This window comes from Amblyomma maculatum, chromosome 6 (genome assembly GCF_055883805.1).
Source record: "Amblyomma maculatum isolate TAMU_Amacu chromosome 6, ASM5588380v1, whole genome shotgun sequence".
Lineage (NCBI taxonomy): Eukaryota > Metazoa > Arthropoda > Arachnida > Ixodida > Ixodidae > Amblyomma > Amblyomma maculatum.
In genome coordinates this window covers 11,204,140-11,220,139 of record NC_139349.1, presented here as the reverse complement: position 1 = coordinate 11,220,139, position 16,000 = coordinate 11,204,140, and the positions used below count along the sequence as shown (strand labels likewise).

The following is a 16,000-nucleotide window of genomic DNA, read 5'->3' as shown; positions in this document are numbered from 1 at the left end:
GCTTTGCTTCTACGCACGAAGAAGGCTGCGAAGACACTCAGACTTTCCTCGCTCTTATTCTACGCGCCACTAAAGTCCATGTCCGGAAGGTTAACTTCATCACTTGTTTATGTATTCATTTTACGAGACTATGGGTTTCACTGGTACGCTTCGATTTAAGGTATGACGTTCCGACTTATGAAGCTGCGCGCTGCTCAGCCCCAAGCAATCCACAGTGTGTTCAAGCAAAGCTACACGAGTCGACAAAAATTCCAATGGTGACGTGTTTGTCAGGCAATATGTTAGGAGAGAAAAAGGCTGTTCCAGCCGCAGCAAAACCTTTCTCCAAAATGCATGCACAGTGCGCGCAAGAGTCTACTTAAAAGCTTCAACAGTGACAAAAAGAAAAACGCGTAAAAAATGAGGAGGAACTAGAGCCGCTTCTTTCTTTCTTTTTGTTTCTTTCTTAGCTTGTACCTTCTTCCCACTCTCTAAATTACGGTTCAAGCTCGAAATCTGTGACTCCTTTTTTTGCTATTTTGGTGACTTTCAAAGCTTCACAGCGCCGTTCCCGCTGTTCCGCCTGGGTGTTTTCGGCAGCAGCAATCTGTGTTTGCCTCTAATCGAGTCTGATGAGCAGCCAGCATATCCTTTCGCTTTCGCGATGCACTAAATCTTGGTGGAAATAATGTCCTAAAACTTGCACTAAATATCACTTGACGCTGAAAGGGTTTCTTGGTGCTTTCTACCGTTATCAATGCTGCAAGTTACAATGATGTCCGGTGCTTCCACAGCAAGGAAGGCTCTGCGAAAAGCTCTGCGAAAACGTTCATCTTTACAGTACCAAGTATTTCTCTATTGTCTGCCGTGCGTGCGTAGTATATTACAATAGAAAGATGAATTTATTGCTAAGGCTGAGGTGTCGGCCGGAAAGTTGAATCTCTGGTCTGCTACTCCGCACTGGGGGAGGGGAAGAAGAAAGAGGACCATGTTGGGTGACGATGTGCTGAGAAGTGTTTAAAGAAATACACGGGCGATGTAACTTGCATCACAATCGCGAGTCAAGTCCTGTGTCGCCCAAGAAGCGGCAAAAAGACCCCATTGCCTGTAAAACTTTTCATTTATCCACCCATATTCACCTACAAAGTAAAATCAATTCTTTGTTTCACTTTCTTTGTTTTACTACGCCTTCTTCATTTCATTCAGTCTTAAATAGCTTCAATCGTAAGATATATACATTTCAGCGTGCCATAGCGATTTCCTTTTCTTCACCCGTTGATCCTTTCCTGCGGAAGTTCGCGGAAGTGGAGGTCTCTCTCTCCAGGATAGGCCTCCCCTTGTCTCTAGCAATGTTACTATCGTTCGGTTTCGTTTGGTTTTGTTTGATATCATTTGGGTATTATCGTTTGGCATCGACCGACAAAGTATTTGCACGGGGTTCAATGTGTGGGATTTATTGAGTACTTAATTGCAACTGGTAGGTCAAATCGTAAACTCTCTTAATTTCTTCGAGATTCGAGATCTTTTTTCACCAAAATGTTGTCTCTTGTTATTTTACTCTTAACTCCTTCTGTAGATTCTAATCAGTACATTTTCCCAAATTCCCACTTGGCGCTAATATTTTTGCTGTAATCGCCTGTGGAAATGACCTTGTATATTCCAGTACACTTTGGCCAATTCTCTCATGTGGGTATGTGCCATGTTCCAAGCGGCCAAGAAAAGAAGGACTCCAATAAGCTGAGACATTCGCATGAGCTCGCGCCATTTCTAAGAGAAAGCCAGAAGCCAAAGAGGAAGAAGTGTGCGATGGAGTCAGGTGTACCAGCCACGACTTGCTTAGTCGTCCTTATCGCTACCACTGCGACAGAAGGTAGGAACAGCTCTGGAGCTTTTCTACTTCTTGTCCTCCATTTTGTTCTATGTTGAGCCACAGTTCCGATACACGGACTCCACGTAACAGACTCGTGCACGGAATCAAAACGGGAAGCCTGGCTATTGGTAAAATAACACGAAAGTTACTGACCCCAGCAAGGCACGTGGCAACGGTGAAATTGGACCTAACGTGGATGTTGTGCACCGTGTCTTCTTTTCGCGGTCTTCGTGCTTCCGAGGATGGCAGTCGCATAATTTACTTTAGCTGAAGTAATTGAACTAAGCAGTAGTGCACCTACAAACGAATTCTGGTATGCAGTTCTAATTAAAGATTTCACCTTTGTCCGAGGTTCAAACTGGGACGGCCGCGCGACCCACTGAGGCTAATAGCCAGCATGCCTAGCAGATGACAGGCCTAGGCCACATTGATTGCCGGATTGAGGTGGCTAAAACGCCGAACTTTCGTTTGCAGCTCGCCGACTGAACCAGTGGGTGGCCCACTTCGAGCCGCTGTGGTACGAGCCGCAACGCGTACGCAGGGACCATGTGCGCCTCCGGCGCTCCCTGCAGCAGCGGCGTCGGCAGCCTCTGGGACCCGTATTCTTGCGCTTCTGGGCTTTCGACAGGCATGTCATCCGCAACGAGCGATCAGCGCTTCAGAAGGGCATGCGAAATGAGCGTCCAGAAGTAGCCGCCATGACAGAATATGCGAGCAGCGTTGGTGCTGTAATGTTGGTGTGAACGGTCCAATGAAATGAGCCGAGTATCATCACTGGTGACGAATGCGTTCATCGATGACCTACCCATGACCGCTTATTCTGGAAATAAGGGACTAATTACACGTCAAGATATGCTATAAAGAGACGTCGGGTGTCTTCAAAAACCGGTTAGGCATAAGGGCCTGTTGGTTTTGTTTCCTCGAGGACAGGACGAAATGCGGAGGTGTTGATAAGGTTTTTTCTTCTGCTTTTGTAAAATCATCTCCGATACTTAACATTATACTATTCAGTTCCCTTCTCTGGCTTTGCCTCAACCCCGTCCGAAAATTTTCTTAAATTATAACTCCCTCGGCTTCAAACACTATTGGCTTCTTTCCTGAGCCTTGTCTGCTGGGGCAACTTATATTTTTCTTTACATATGGGCTGCTGCACTGGCGTTTCAATAAATCCCGTCGGAGATTGTTGTCAGGCTACTAAAGAACCCCAGGTGGTCGAAATTACCAGAGTCCTCTATACTACAGCGTCTCTCATAGCCTGAGTTGCTTTGGGACGTTAAACCCCACAAACCAAACCAAAACTGAAACTTGTTCGAAAGGCATGACGAAGGTCTTTCTCTAACCGCTCACTTTCGCGCATATGTTTCGGCTTGCCACACTCTCTTTATAGTACGATGACGCGCTGCAAAAACATATTGTTTCGCTGTCACTTACATTCAAAAAGAGCGCTGAATCTAGAGTTGCGTGTCTGAAACGCGCTATAATATTACCGTTTAGGCCGCGACGCTCCTCTCGTCATGCCCCACCGCCAGCACCAGAACAATTGCACTCATACTCGACTCATTCTCAAAGAAAAGAAAAAAAAAAGCGAGGAGCTGATGTCAGAGATTTGCGTCTGCATCAAACCTTGGGCTATTTCTCACAGAGGGCATGTGCCATTTCTAAAGAGGAAAAAAATAACACCAGTTTCGCTTTCTATACTTGTACAATATTTACGTCTTTGTATTCTCTATGTTATCATTATTTGTCCTTAATAGACAGTCTCCGACTATTTAATCCTCAGTTAAGGTAACATCAGGTACAGCTAAAACTGGAGCCGCGAAATATTTCCAAAGCTGCGGTCATATAAGCAGTATACGCTCGTAAATGATTTAACACTTTCTAAGTAGAGAAACAAGATATGATAGATCTAAGAGACGGAGCCAGTTGCATGGGCCGTTTTGAGAACTGCTTTAAGCAAGGCAAGGCGAAAATGGGTAAGTACAGAGGAAGTTCGCCGAAGCTGGCGGCTATATTGTTATGAGACATCGGGTGATCGGCCTTTCCACGCCTTCCCTGACATACGTAAGGTGCATGCTTTGAAGGAGCGTGGTCATTTTTGCCTTAGCAACACTCGAACGATACAATGTCGTTCTGCAGGAATTTCTTACTGAAACTGAGGCCAGACGCGTCCGTCTTCCACGAGAACTTCACGCTGGAAACCGAAACGCTGGGCAGGCTCGAACCAGACGTCAGCCACATCTACAGCGGCCAGCTGGCAGGTCAGTATTCTTCCTGTCCGTCGTTCTGGCGACATTAGTATTTCGCAGTGTGTTTTCGTGCACATAATGTTTTGCTAAGCAGAGCCTAGTGGCGTGGTGCAAGGCAGCAACGTGTAGTTAAGAGAGAACTGGGCCCGTATTCCGAGTATGCGTCGTTATCGAAAGTGTCGCTATCTCCCCGACCTCGAGTCATCTGATTGGTGGAAACGCCGGAACATGATGCTGCCACCTCTTCCGGTTCCGCAGTGGCAACACCCGGTTCCGGCGTTTCGACCAATCAGATGACTCGAGGTGACGTGAGATGGTGACACTTCGATAACGACGCAAACTCAGAATACGGGCCCTGAACAAGTTTTGAGATGGAGCCTCAGTTCGCCAGCCGAACCAATATTTCTACAAGGAAGCTTGTCTTCGTCTGGGCATCGCGATCATCGAAGAAGAAAAGCCGGGGAGGGAAGGAGGAGGGAGAAGAAAGAGGCAGGGCAAGGAGTGAAAGAATGCTTCTTGAGGTATGAACTTCTGAGCCTGGAACCGCCGATCCATGACCTGAAAAAGAAAATGAAAAGCGGCAGCAGCAAGAAAAACTACATTGCGAGGTAAATTATGTGGCAGCACCTCTAAACAAGTTCGATGCTGACACATGTTTCTTGAAAGGGGGCATGCATTTCAAAGGGGATGCATGCAGTTGAGTTTCGGGAGTGGTCTGGTTATTGCGGAAGAAACGTTTATGAATAGTGAACTCCATCTGCCTCTTTTTATTATAAAGTGTGCAGATACTCCTGCAGCCTCAACAATTCATTTGGTTCCATGACTACGCGGCTCACTATGCCATGATCACAGAGCGATAGTTTCAGAAAATATTTCTTTGTTGAAAACTGACAATAGAATGCGGCGCTAAATATGCAAGCTACATTTTGCAAGCAGCGTGCCACGAAAGCCCGTTGGTTTCGCTATATAAAATATATAAAACTGAAAGCTAACTTTCTATCTTCGTTACAGATGATCCTTCCAGCCGCGTGTTCGGTGCTCTGCACGGAGGCGTGTTTGAAGGCTCGATACGGTCCATTCGCGGAAACTTCTACGTGGAGCGGTCCAGCAAGCTGTTCGGTGGCCGAAGAACGCCGCCATTCCATTCGCTGGTGTACGCGCAGGACGACGTGCAACTTCCGCACGGGGCCGAAGGAGGAAACGGCCTTTGCGGACTCACCGGCAGCGCCAGAAGTTGGATGGACGCGGCGCTAGATGGCATGGCGATGCGCCCCGTGAGAGCTTTTGGAGGCTGTCACGCCTTCGTTTACAACCTAGAGATCGGATTTGCGTAGTTTGGTCATTGGTACTCTCATAAGAACCCAGGTCTTCAGCAGAGTGGCTGTTTATGGAAGCGTCGTCCACGCGAGGCACGTAGTAATCAACATCACCATAAACACCAACCTATAAACATTTCAAGCGCAATGTCTACTTTGATCCTCGTTTCTATAGCACTGACTATTTTTATTAAATTACCTGCTTATTTGTGTTCTGTGTTAGAAAGAAATGATAGGTGCAAGCCTATTTCACATAGACAATAGACTTCCACCAAGCTGTACTTCAGTATTTGTAAAAAAAGAAAAAAACAGGGTTCAATATCGGCATATTTTTTTTTTTCACTGCCGTGTGTTCCTCATATAATGCCTTTATGAACATTTCAGCATTTTCAATTTGACTCTTTAGGACTGAGTACTTCTGGAGTGTATATTGGGAAAACTGAAGCGCAGGAACGATTGGCAACGTATGCCTTTCTTTGAGATTTGTAGCATTCCTGTATAGAGTATAACAGGCCTTCTCTGGACAACGTGACGACGACCGATATGCAGGCCGCGATCGCGCAGGTGCGTCCCAGGGCGACGGCCGGTGGACGTCGCCTCTTGTGGGCTCAAGACTGGTCCGAATCAAATCCCCAGAACGCCACGGGCCGCGGGCTACTGGAGCGGCCCCGACGCGTGTGCAACCTTGAGATTACCGTGGATCACCTTTTACACGCGCACTTCTTGGACGAAGCCCGCGGCGAAGCTGGGCGCGCACGGGAGCGCGTCACGGCGCTCGTGGCGCAGCATGTGGCGCGTGCTTCGGAGGTCTTTCGGGCCACCAACTTCGGCGGCGTCGAGGACGTGAGCTTCACCGTACATAGGATCAAGGTCTGTCCCGTTACAAAGGCGTAGTAGTACGTTCACAGCATCGTTTACCGAGTCGTATATGAACCTGATTTTTGTATGGCGTGCGCTGCTACCGGCACCTTGGCTTGCTCAGACTCTAAGGAGACGGCTTGGAGCATCCATACTGGCGGCGAGTCTCTGTAACGCGTGCAGATTGGACTTTCAGCCTCCAACAAGCGTTTCTTGTCGCCGAAATCAAGCGACAGCCGGCTTGAGTTGTGTCTACTTGCAGTCAAAAGGTCCTGTTTCGCATCGATTGTATTCTATATTCGTTATTTTACCTCTCTACCATTGGCAGCTGCTGCCTAGGACGCAGAAATAGGAAAACCGCCATTTTGGGAAGCAAGGCTAAGATTTGGTGGGCAAAAGAACGACCATAAATTGCTGACCGGATGAGTGCTCTGAGTCGGCTCTCACAGCACACACTGACAAAGTAGTACTTGTGATTCCCGGTGTCAGCCCAGAACTAAGTGGACGTTTCACGTAGGGGGTTTCTAGACGGGAGAAAATGCACTACCTATTCGGCACGCAGATCAACGACTCGCAGAGCTGTTCCGTCAGTGCCGCCGCTGCTGCCAGCAATCCGTTCTGTACGTCAGCCGCCGACATTGCCTACTTACTGCACCTGACGTCTCTCTCCAACCACGACGAGTTCTGCCTGTCCTACACCTGGACGTACCGGGACTTCTTTGGCGGCCTGCTCGGCCTCGCCTGGGTTGCCAACGCTGAGAGTGAGCGCGGACTCATCATACGCGGGCATGGGTATAACAAGAGCACTACGCAATTACCTAATGATTATTTATTTATTTATTTATTTATTTATTTATTTATTTATTTATTTATTTATTTATTTATTTATTTATTTATTTATTTATTTATTTATTTATTTATTTATTTATTTATTTATTTATTTTGTACACTGTAGCGCATTGGAACGCTATAGCAGGAGTGGGTGATTAAGACATAGATGCATGAAACATATTGTGAAGTGATCAATACAGTACTAAGATAAATACAGGTTACAATGCGCAGTGAACAACAAAAGTATGAACACAGGCGGAGTACATGATCAATGGAAGGTTACAGGCATGTATACATATGCTTATGGTCTTTAATGGCTGCTACAAAACTGTCGAGATCCAAGAAGCAAATGTTCCCAGGTAATGCATTCCACGATCCAATGGTGCGTGGAAAAATGATTTTGAACGTGTTAGTACGTGCGTAAAAAGGCTTCAAGTTAAGTTCGTGATGACTTCAATGTTGATGTTTCTGGAGCAAAAGTACAGTGATTGGACGAGAGCGTGGCTGAAGAATTGATTAAGCAATGCACGAATTTTAGCGATTCGATGCGGCGACATGCAGAAAGCGTTGTTAGTTTCAGGGAGGGGAAGTGCCGAAGAGGGTGAGAAAGAGCGGTCATAACGGCGAAAAATAAAACGCACTGATTCCATTTGGACAGTCTCCAACTTATTAATCTGCGATTGTGTATATGGATTCGAAACTATAGAAGCATAGTCTAAAACTGGACGAATTAGTAGATTTATGTCAACAGGGGAATTAGTTGATGTACTCAGCAGGAAACCTAACATTTTAACTGCTTTGGTACAGATGTACAGATGTAATCAATGTGATTAGTCCGTGATAAGTTATGCGTGAAAATGACACCAAGGTATTTATACTCGAACGCACTATTTAAGGCACTACCCTGAAATGAGTAACTAAATAAATCTTGTCAATTATGCAGGCATTTGTACATTTCAGCAACGAACCCATTTTAGGAGCTGGCGTATTGGGCTCGTTCAGCCGAAATTCCGTCGCCCTAATTCCGAACCTAGAGCCGTATAACACAGAGATGCGTCGGAATGAATACGCAATCCAATAAAATATATCGCTATTGGGGTTCGAACGAGACCCTCTGCATGACAGGCGGACACGCAACGCATAGGCCACGGAGGGTTTTTTTTTTTTTTTTTTTCGTTATTGTAGGCCGCGCAGGGTCGTTGGTACCAAGCGTGTTACAGGGGTACCTAATTAAAGCGTTTTGGTGCGTTTGACTTGCTAAAATGTGTTTCAGATATGTGCTGTCGTTATATTAACAGGAATATATTTTTTTTTAATTCGCGGAATGAAAAGGAGGTGTTAAAGGCGCTATCGCGCTTCATTTAATGCGAAGCTTATGTGTCCCTTCAGCTCTTCGTGCTCACCCGACGGGTTAACATTTGAGAAAGTTCAAAAGTGCTTAGTAGTTTGCACTAACTACTATACGTCACACAGTAACCTCCACCGGTCACTATTTTGTCTTACATCCCAGTTTAAGAGTGCAGAAATGACGATGCCTATTGGCAAATTGGCTACCAGGCCGGACATCGTGCGAACTAGTGCCACGCGAGTAAATACCGCGTAAATACCGAGTAAATACAAAGTGAATCTCATGCAATTAGCTTATAACTTGAAGTTGTTTTTTTTTCGTCGATAGCCAGCTATAAGAACTTTAACTGGATAGCAAAAAAACGTTCATTATCGTCTTCATGAACACCATTAATGTAATTGTGATTTAGGTTAATTCTATTTTATTTCATCCTCTCCGCTTTTGCAATAGGAGAGATGGTGAGGCACTTGAGTCAAGCAACCAACACAAGCGAAGCACAAAACTGAGATGGAATGTCAAGAAATAGAAATATACTTTTTTTTTTTAAATAGCCACACGCTTCAAAATCAAAAACTGCAAAAAATCAATATTTTTTATTCTTTCTTATTAGGCCACCAGTCAGCCGCATTTGCTCAGTATTCATCGCAACGCTTCATTTCCAGGACTATACTACTTTAAAGGCACAGTGACATCAACTCCGAAATTGATGTAATAGCTCTTTCCGGAGGTTCTGATTTCTTCTCGGCATCAAAAAAAAAATTATTGTTGTGAAAAATTACATTTAAAATTTTGCCCCCACATGTCTTCAACTCGAAAGGACTGCGTCATCCCAATTTTGAGGTGAATCGAAGTATAGCGTCTGAGTCGCGGTATTTCGACGCACCGCAGACTATAGTTACTAAACAATCACCCCGCATAATGGATGCACCTGTATTTAATATTTTGTCTTCTTCAAACTAACAGACGCTCCATTTTCAGCGAGAGGGGAACCTTTACCTAATTATAACGCTTCATCGCGAGATCGATCGGTACAGGCCAACATCAAAATTGTCCGCGGTGTTCATTTAGTAGATCAACATGCATGTTCATTTAATCGTCAGTTCTTCTCCCCTCAACCTTGCTGCAGAGAACCAGGGCGGCGTGTGCGAGAAGGCGAGGCCTACCGCAGTGTCCGTGGGAGGCAGCACCCAGGTGCTCACGCTCAGCACTAACGTTGGCGTGCTCACCTTCATCAACTACAACTCGTTCGTAGCGGCTGCAATCTCCGAGATGGTCTTCTGTCATGAGCTTGGCCACAACTTCGGCGCCGAGGTACATTACGTAAAAAAAAGGGGGAAAGTTTCGATTCCGAATGTTTCTATGGGTCGTGCTCCATACTCGTACCCCTGTAAGTTCCACGCTGTTTTAAAAACACACTGTCTTCTAAATGACGTTTCATACTTCCCGGTTTGTTCTAGGGTGTTCATGGCTGCTCTTCAACAAAGGACAATTTCGCAGACACTCTCTGAAATTAGAACGCTGCTTTGAAAACTTTCACTTCCTTGTATTCCAATAGAAGCTATAAGCGTTCTGTCACCCCCATTTGGCGCGGCGTCCGCGATCGCCCCTCTGTTCGTAAACACGGTGTTGGTCTATACAAAACATGGAAACTTATGTTGTACACACCCGACCAGTATAACATGGAGAACACTTCGGCGATCGATCTCTTAAATAGGAGAGTAGTTTATACATAGATTGGTACGTACTTGCTGGTAGTTCGCTCGCGTTGAACTCACGATAGCTCTATATCTTGTCCACTGGACTCGTGAGAGCATTTCAAACGCGGAAGTGAGCGGCGTAAACATATCGGCCGCACCTGTACCTAAGGTAGAAAGCAAAGCGACAGCTAATTAGACGCAAGCAATAAAGCCATTTCATTACTTTAGAGCCGGGAGACCACAATGTGAGCTTTTCCCCCAAGCGCAGCCGGCTGCTGAAACAATGTTTCCCTAACGTAATAATACGCTCCAAGCATTTCATGTTTATAATAAATAAATAAATAAATAAATAAATAAATAAATAAATAAATAAATAAATAAATAAATAAATAAATAAATAAATAAATAAATAAATAAATAAATAAATAAATAAACAAATAAATAAATAAATAAATAAAATAATTATTTATTAATTTTCGCATGTGAACACTAAAAGTAAACCCCCCTGAACTTTTCTAAAGCTGAAACGCATAACGATAAGTGCAATAAGAAAAATCCTTACATTAATCCAAGCCCATAACCTTTATACTGTGGTGCGCAGTACCAACGAAGGCAGCGCGCAGACGTTTTATTCTTTTTTATCGCTTTCTCGACTACCAACGTAAAATTTGCATTTTTTTTTCTCTGCCTGAGAAAACCCAATCTGGTCACGAGCTGCGTAATTGCAGATGACTGTCCGAATAATTTGATTGCACGTCTAGTGATTACGCCGGATTACAAAAATGGGCGTTTTACTCTGCTCTTATCTCTACTTAAGTTTCCCCAGCATCATTGCGTATTAGCTGGCGCTTACATCTATTCATTTATTCATGTACCTACATTGCGCCCAGAAGGCATTACAGTAGGGAGGTATTTTACAAAACGTAACATGTAAAAACAAGGCACAGTCATAAGGACAATCAAGAGCGGCAAGTCGTCAACGTAGAAGTGAAACAATGAAGTGAGAAGGTAAACAGGTAAGCGGACCCAACACCGACAACTTGCCAGCAGAATACTAAGCTAAAACATAAAAGCAGAAAAGCAGGAGTACAAAAGTGATGCGTAAAACGAAACGCTTTGCCAGAACGGCAAGTCGGAAAGATATGAAAGAAGCAATCAAGTGAAAAGACGGTAAGCACGTAAGCAGACTCAACCAACTCAATCCAAACAACTTGCCAGCAGCATACTAAAAGCAAAAAAGCAGGAATCCAATCTTTACATTGAGGCCCGCAAGTGCGGGTCAACCAGCGCCATGTGTTCACCAGATAATGTGGTCAGATAGGGCAGCATCGTACAAACGTCGCTTCTGAACTTTGCTTTTCCTACAAGGCAGTCATTTAGAGCTTATCAGCAGATGCGAATGGAATCAGCGGGCAGTGCCAGGAATATATGTGGGGAGGCTTTTTCCAATCTTCAATCACGCAACAGACGCGCGAGAACAACAATAAACTGTTATATTCTGCGCAGCACGACGCTCCCTCAGGACACTCCTGTTACGGCAAGTGTGCCCCGTGCGGCGATGCCGGCAACTACATCATGTTTCCGTCGGCCGCCCCAGCCAAGAAGCCCAACAATGACAAATTCTCACCGTGCAGCCTGGAGAGCATCAGCAATGTCCTGGAGCCCATGATTGCTGGCGAGAGTTCTCGTGAAAACTGCTTTCTTGGCAAGCATCACTCGCGCACGCAGGGGCTGTTTTGTTTTGTTTTACTGCATTGCGGGGCAGGGGGATGAAGAAGGCCAATTCACACGAGGACCTTTGGTCCGTGAGCCGTGATTCAAGTGTTTGCACGTCATTACTGTGCGAGGAAAGCTGTAGACCTGTCGATCGGTCAAGCGAGTGTTAAATGGTTTTTCCCCAGCGAGATTTTGCAGCTGGGCGCAAAGCTGTGAGCGCTATGTCTGGGAGCCAGCCCGCTCTTCCCAACGTTTCGGTTACCGTGAATGCATCCGGATCTCACTGTGATCATTTTGCTTTAAGCCGAGCGGTGTATAGCTGGAGCATTGTTTGCCCGGATTGCAGTGCACCCGCGAAAACGACGGCGCGGTTTGAAAAAGTGACGACTTGTTTCATGGTTATTGAGGAGTTTCGTACTCTGTGGGATACCATGCAGTCGCGATGATTATCTGAACCAGAAGAATTAGGTGATACGGCCGAATATACGTCGTCAAATGCAGTAAAGTTGGTCGAACCGCTCCCGACTAATAAGCAGCAGCCACCCATGAATTTCGCTTCGTCCGACTTAGGAACTTCTTTTGCACACCTCAATCCTTCCTGTATATCCAATCTCTCATCCGCAGTACGGCCCTTTTGGGGTAGTGCAGTAGACGTAAATCTCGTCGTCTTCTTCATCTAGAGCGAAGGCCATCGCAGCTCGGACGGCAGACCAGTTTGCAATGACGTGCTAGCACAGTACGTGTTACGCGGTCCGCGGACTGATGGTACGTCGTGTGTATCAGCCTTATCTAGTGCGGCGTGTACCTGCGCTTTTGCATGCTGGCGACATCTGGCCGTCCGGAATCTGTCCCCAGATACTCATAGCATCTTTTCCACTACACGCTTTTATTCTCAGCCTCTAATTAGTGTTGTCAGACGCACTTCAAAAAAGTTCTGCTGCAAGGAGCACGAACTGTAGGCCACGCGAGGCGATCCAAGATGACTACGCATCGGCGCTAGGACATGCTAAAGGCTAAGTGAAGCGATGCGCGCGCCCTCTCCTACGGTGCGGCGGGGGGGGGGGGGGGAGGGGGGGGGCGTGCGTATCCAGGTGCCCTTGTGTGGCGAATGGTATTAGACAAGCGATGCTTAGGTATTTTCGAAGTACGAATAGTCCTAACCGTTGTCAAAATGCACCGCACCGAGGGAATCAATACGGCTAGGGCCCCTAGCTGCCTAGTGGAGGTGACCGGCGGTAATAGCCCCACTCGTTCGTACTTGCAGTCGACAGCGGGCCCATCTGCGGCAACGGTGTAGTCGAAGAAGGCGAGCAGTGCGACTGCGGCATCCACGACTCTGATTGCACCGAACAGTGCTGCCACGCAAGGCACAATGCCGCCGGTGCTCGCCCGTGCACCCTGCGCGTCGGGGCAGACTGCAGGTACGCACACCGTTCCCTGATCCTTATTAAAGACGAACCGCTGCCTACTATACTTGGCTGCAGCGCTGGTATACGGGGCACTTAGCAAGATGGGCAGAAGAGTTCATTAACAGATTTTTTTTAAGTGACTCAAACTAAGTCCATTTAAGTGTATGCACTGTCGATTCTTGATCATTCGAACTCGAAGAGCACAATAGCACTTGTTAACTAAACTATGGGCATGGTACGCGGCGTCCGTATTACTCCGCTAAACAGTAAACACAACTAGTTTTTTTAAGTCTTTGACAACACAAAAGCCAGAGGAATCGACTTTCTTACGCCTTAATTTGCTCTAATGGTTACCTTTTTATTTGGGTAACCAGAAAAGTCCTAATAACGGACATTTTTCTGTCGCGGAGGAATTATGTGCGTCGGTTACTGCAGGATCAAGTTGTATCCTACGACAGAAAAGGGTCCCTCGTGACACACGAGTCCCTTCACGTTTTTTATCCCGCCTTGTCTGGAACAGCAAGTAGCGGCCAGTACTGTGCACGTACAAGACATGGATGGTAATGTGGTACGTGCTGGACGGAGTGATGTGTACTATATCATAGTGGCATTATTTTTCCAAAGCCATTTTGTTCCCTCATAAAGAGGACGGTCACCGCTTCTTCGAAATTCTGAGACCTTATATGGTAATGATAGCGGCCGTGCTACAAATAACTAATTGCTGTCAAACAGTATGGTGGCAGCTAAAGAGTTGGAAGGCATGGTGAGTAGAGTACCTTTTGCCCCTAGCTTGTATAGTTATCGATTGGCTTTAGAGGTTTCGCCAGTCTGGAAGAGATAGGCCCTTACCGCAGGCTACCAAATGAGGCATTGCTCAATCCTTAGACCAAGACAGGTAACGCCAGTTCGCCATGGCAGTTCAGTACCATTAATTAGTCTCAATCATGCTTCAAATCACAGGTATGGGATTGCAAGGAGGGCTGCCGTTTTGTAGCTGGCGTATACAGAGGCTCTAGACGCAAGTTCAGTGGCGGAGGAATGCTGGAGGTGAAGGTGAACTGAAATGAATCGCCGTGGATGCCCTCAGGACCAATGCGCACTTAACATCACCGACACACACAAAAAAAGTTATAAACAGGCTGAGTGAGGTAGTAACTGACTAAAGGTGAAGCATTAAAGGGCCGATATTGGTGGAGCAGGGGAACTGAGACATAGCCGACTCGGACACAAGAGTTCGTCCCTTAACGGAGGTGATATCAGTTCCAAGGTCACCACTGATGACTACGAGAGCTTAAACTAGGAAGCAGGTGGAAAGCTGCACTTGGTCAAAGACACTATGGATATCAAGGAGGATGAGGGTTTCATTCATTTCCATTGAGGCTCTCTACATCGGAGGCTTTTTTCTGCACCACATTGGCGTCGGAATCCACACTTCTTCACGGCACGTGCGTTTGCTGAGACTGATGCACTCGGGGCGTGAAATTATGATAAACGCTAGGACTTTGCATACGGGCTGCGGACGTGAGCGAGACAGGTCTGTGTGATGTGAATGCCAGAAGGCTTTTTATGGGGTCCAGAATTGCGCAAACGACGGCCTTAAGCCATGATTCCGGTAGGCCATCAGAATATTAGACTGCGCTGGAGTTAGTGGCCGTTGTTTTTCAAGGCCGTAGAGATCCATTAACAACAGGGACGTGATTCCAACCCTCCTGGTGAACTGCGGGTCTTGGTGATGTGGACGTACAAAGGGTTAAACCTTTTAGAGTGAACACTCTACTTCACGACCAAAGCTGCCAAAGCCGGGTGTTCTAAAGCCTGACCTTTATTGTTAAGCCAAAGTGCGGTAATCCCATGTCTATCCTTAAGTCGACAGTAACCACCACCATCCCTTTGACCGTTAAGCGTTGCCTCCCCCCCCCCCCCCCAAGTTCAGAAATTGACCAGGGTCACCCGAAAGTTGACCTCCATGGATCAACCTTGGTTGATATCCATGAACGATGCACCCCTCCCAATTCGATGGTCATCACCAAAGTTGTCCCGCGCCATCTTCAAGGCACGGATCCCCCAAAAACTGACGTCTCCGGCAAGGCTGGACAAAACTGATTTCCAAATACAGTGGACCGTGCCCACCCTGATTGTCACAGACCAATTTGGACCAGGCCACTCAAAAATTTAGTCCGGATCACCCATAAACTGAACGTAATACACCGAGTGCACTGTGGTTTCGCACAAGATGCCAGTGCAACCATTGTCACTTTTTTTTTCTCAAAGTGAGGTTGTCAGAGGAAGTAGGAGGCTGTGGTTTGTAAGTGATGGTGGTAGACAGTGATTTCGGAGGGAGTAAATGGCTGATGTCTGAATGCGTGATGGAGCGAAGCGATCAGCCATAGTCTCCGCCAACGCAGAGACTACCGATGCCGAGAGAGATGGCGATCTCTAGATAGGTGGGAAAGGGAGTGCAGAAAACGCCTGGCAATCGACGAGCTCTTGGTATTCTCTGTATTTGCTCAGATGCGTCCCACCTCATTTATCCGTTACCTGTGCGGCAGCCGCACGTGCGCGGTCAACTGAACTATGTCCAACCTTCTGGCTTTGCGCTGTGAATGGCTTAGCCAGGTCTCTACAAGGATGCCTCGCACAAAAGTCTTTTCTTGCTTTGCACTTGATCTTTCTTTTTTTCGGGAGGTACAGGGTTCTAACGAAGATCGACCATTTACCCAACGTTTTTCT

The 16,000-nt window shown here is 46.4% G+C and overlaps 1 protein-coding gene across 1 annotated transcript in view; it reads left to right on the top strand.

The window, feature by feature from the left end:
* Positions 1-16,000, top strand: part of LOC146185065 (disintegrin and metalloproteinase domain-containing protein 10-like) — a 33,215-nt gene that overhangs the window by 2,351 nt on the left and 14,864 nt on the right. The window contains exons 2-9 of the mRNA XM_084605868.1: positions 2,324-2,477; positions 3,986-4,107; positions 5,107-5,369; positions 6,048-6,281; positions 6,832-7,030; positions 9,575-9,759; positions 11,652-11,850; positions 13,126-13,282. Coding sequence (XP_084461994.1) covers positions 2,324-2,477; positions 3,986-4,107; positions 5,107-5,369; positions 6,048-6,281; positions 6,832-7,030; positions 9,575-9,759; positions 11,652-11,850; positions 13,126-13,282 — 1,513 coding nt within the window. The remainder of the gene's footprint in view (positions 1-2,323; positions 2,478-3,985; positions 4,108-5,106; positions 5,370-6,047; positions 6,282-6,831; positions 7,031-9,574; positions 9,760-11,651; positions 11,851-13,125; positions 13,283-16,000) is intronic.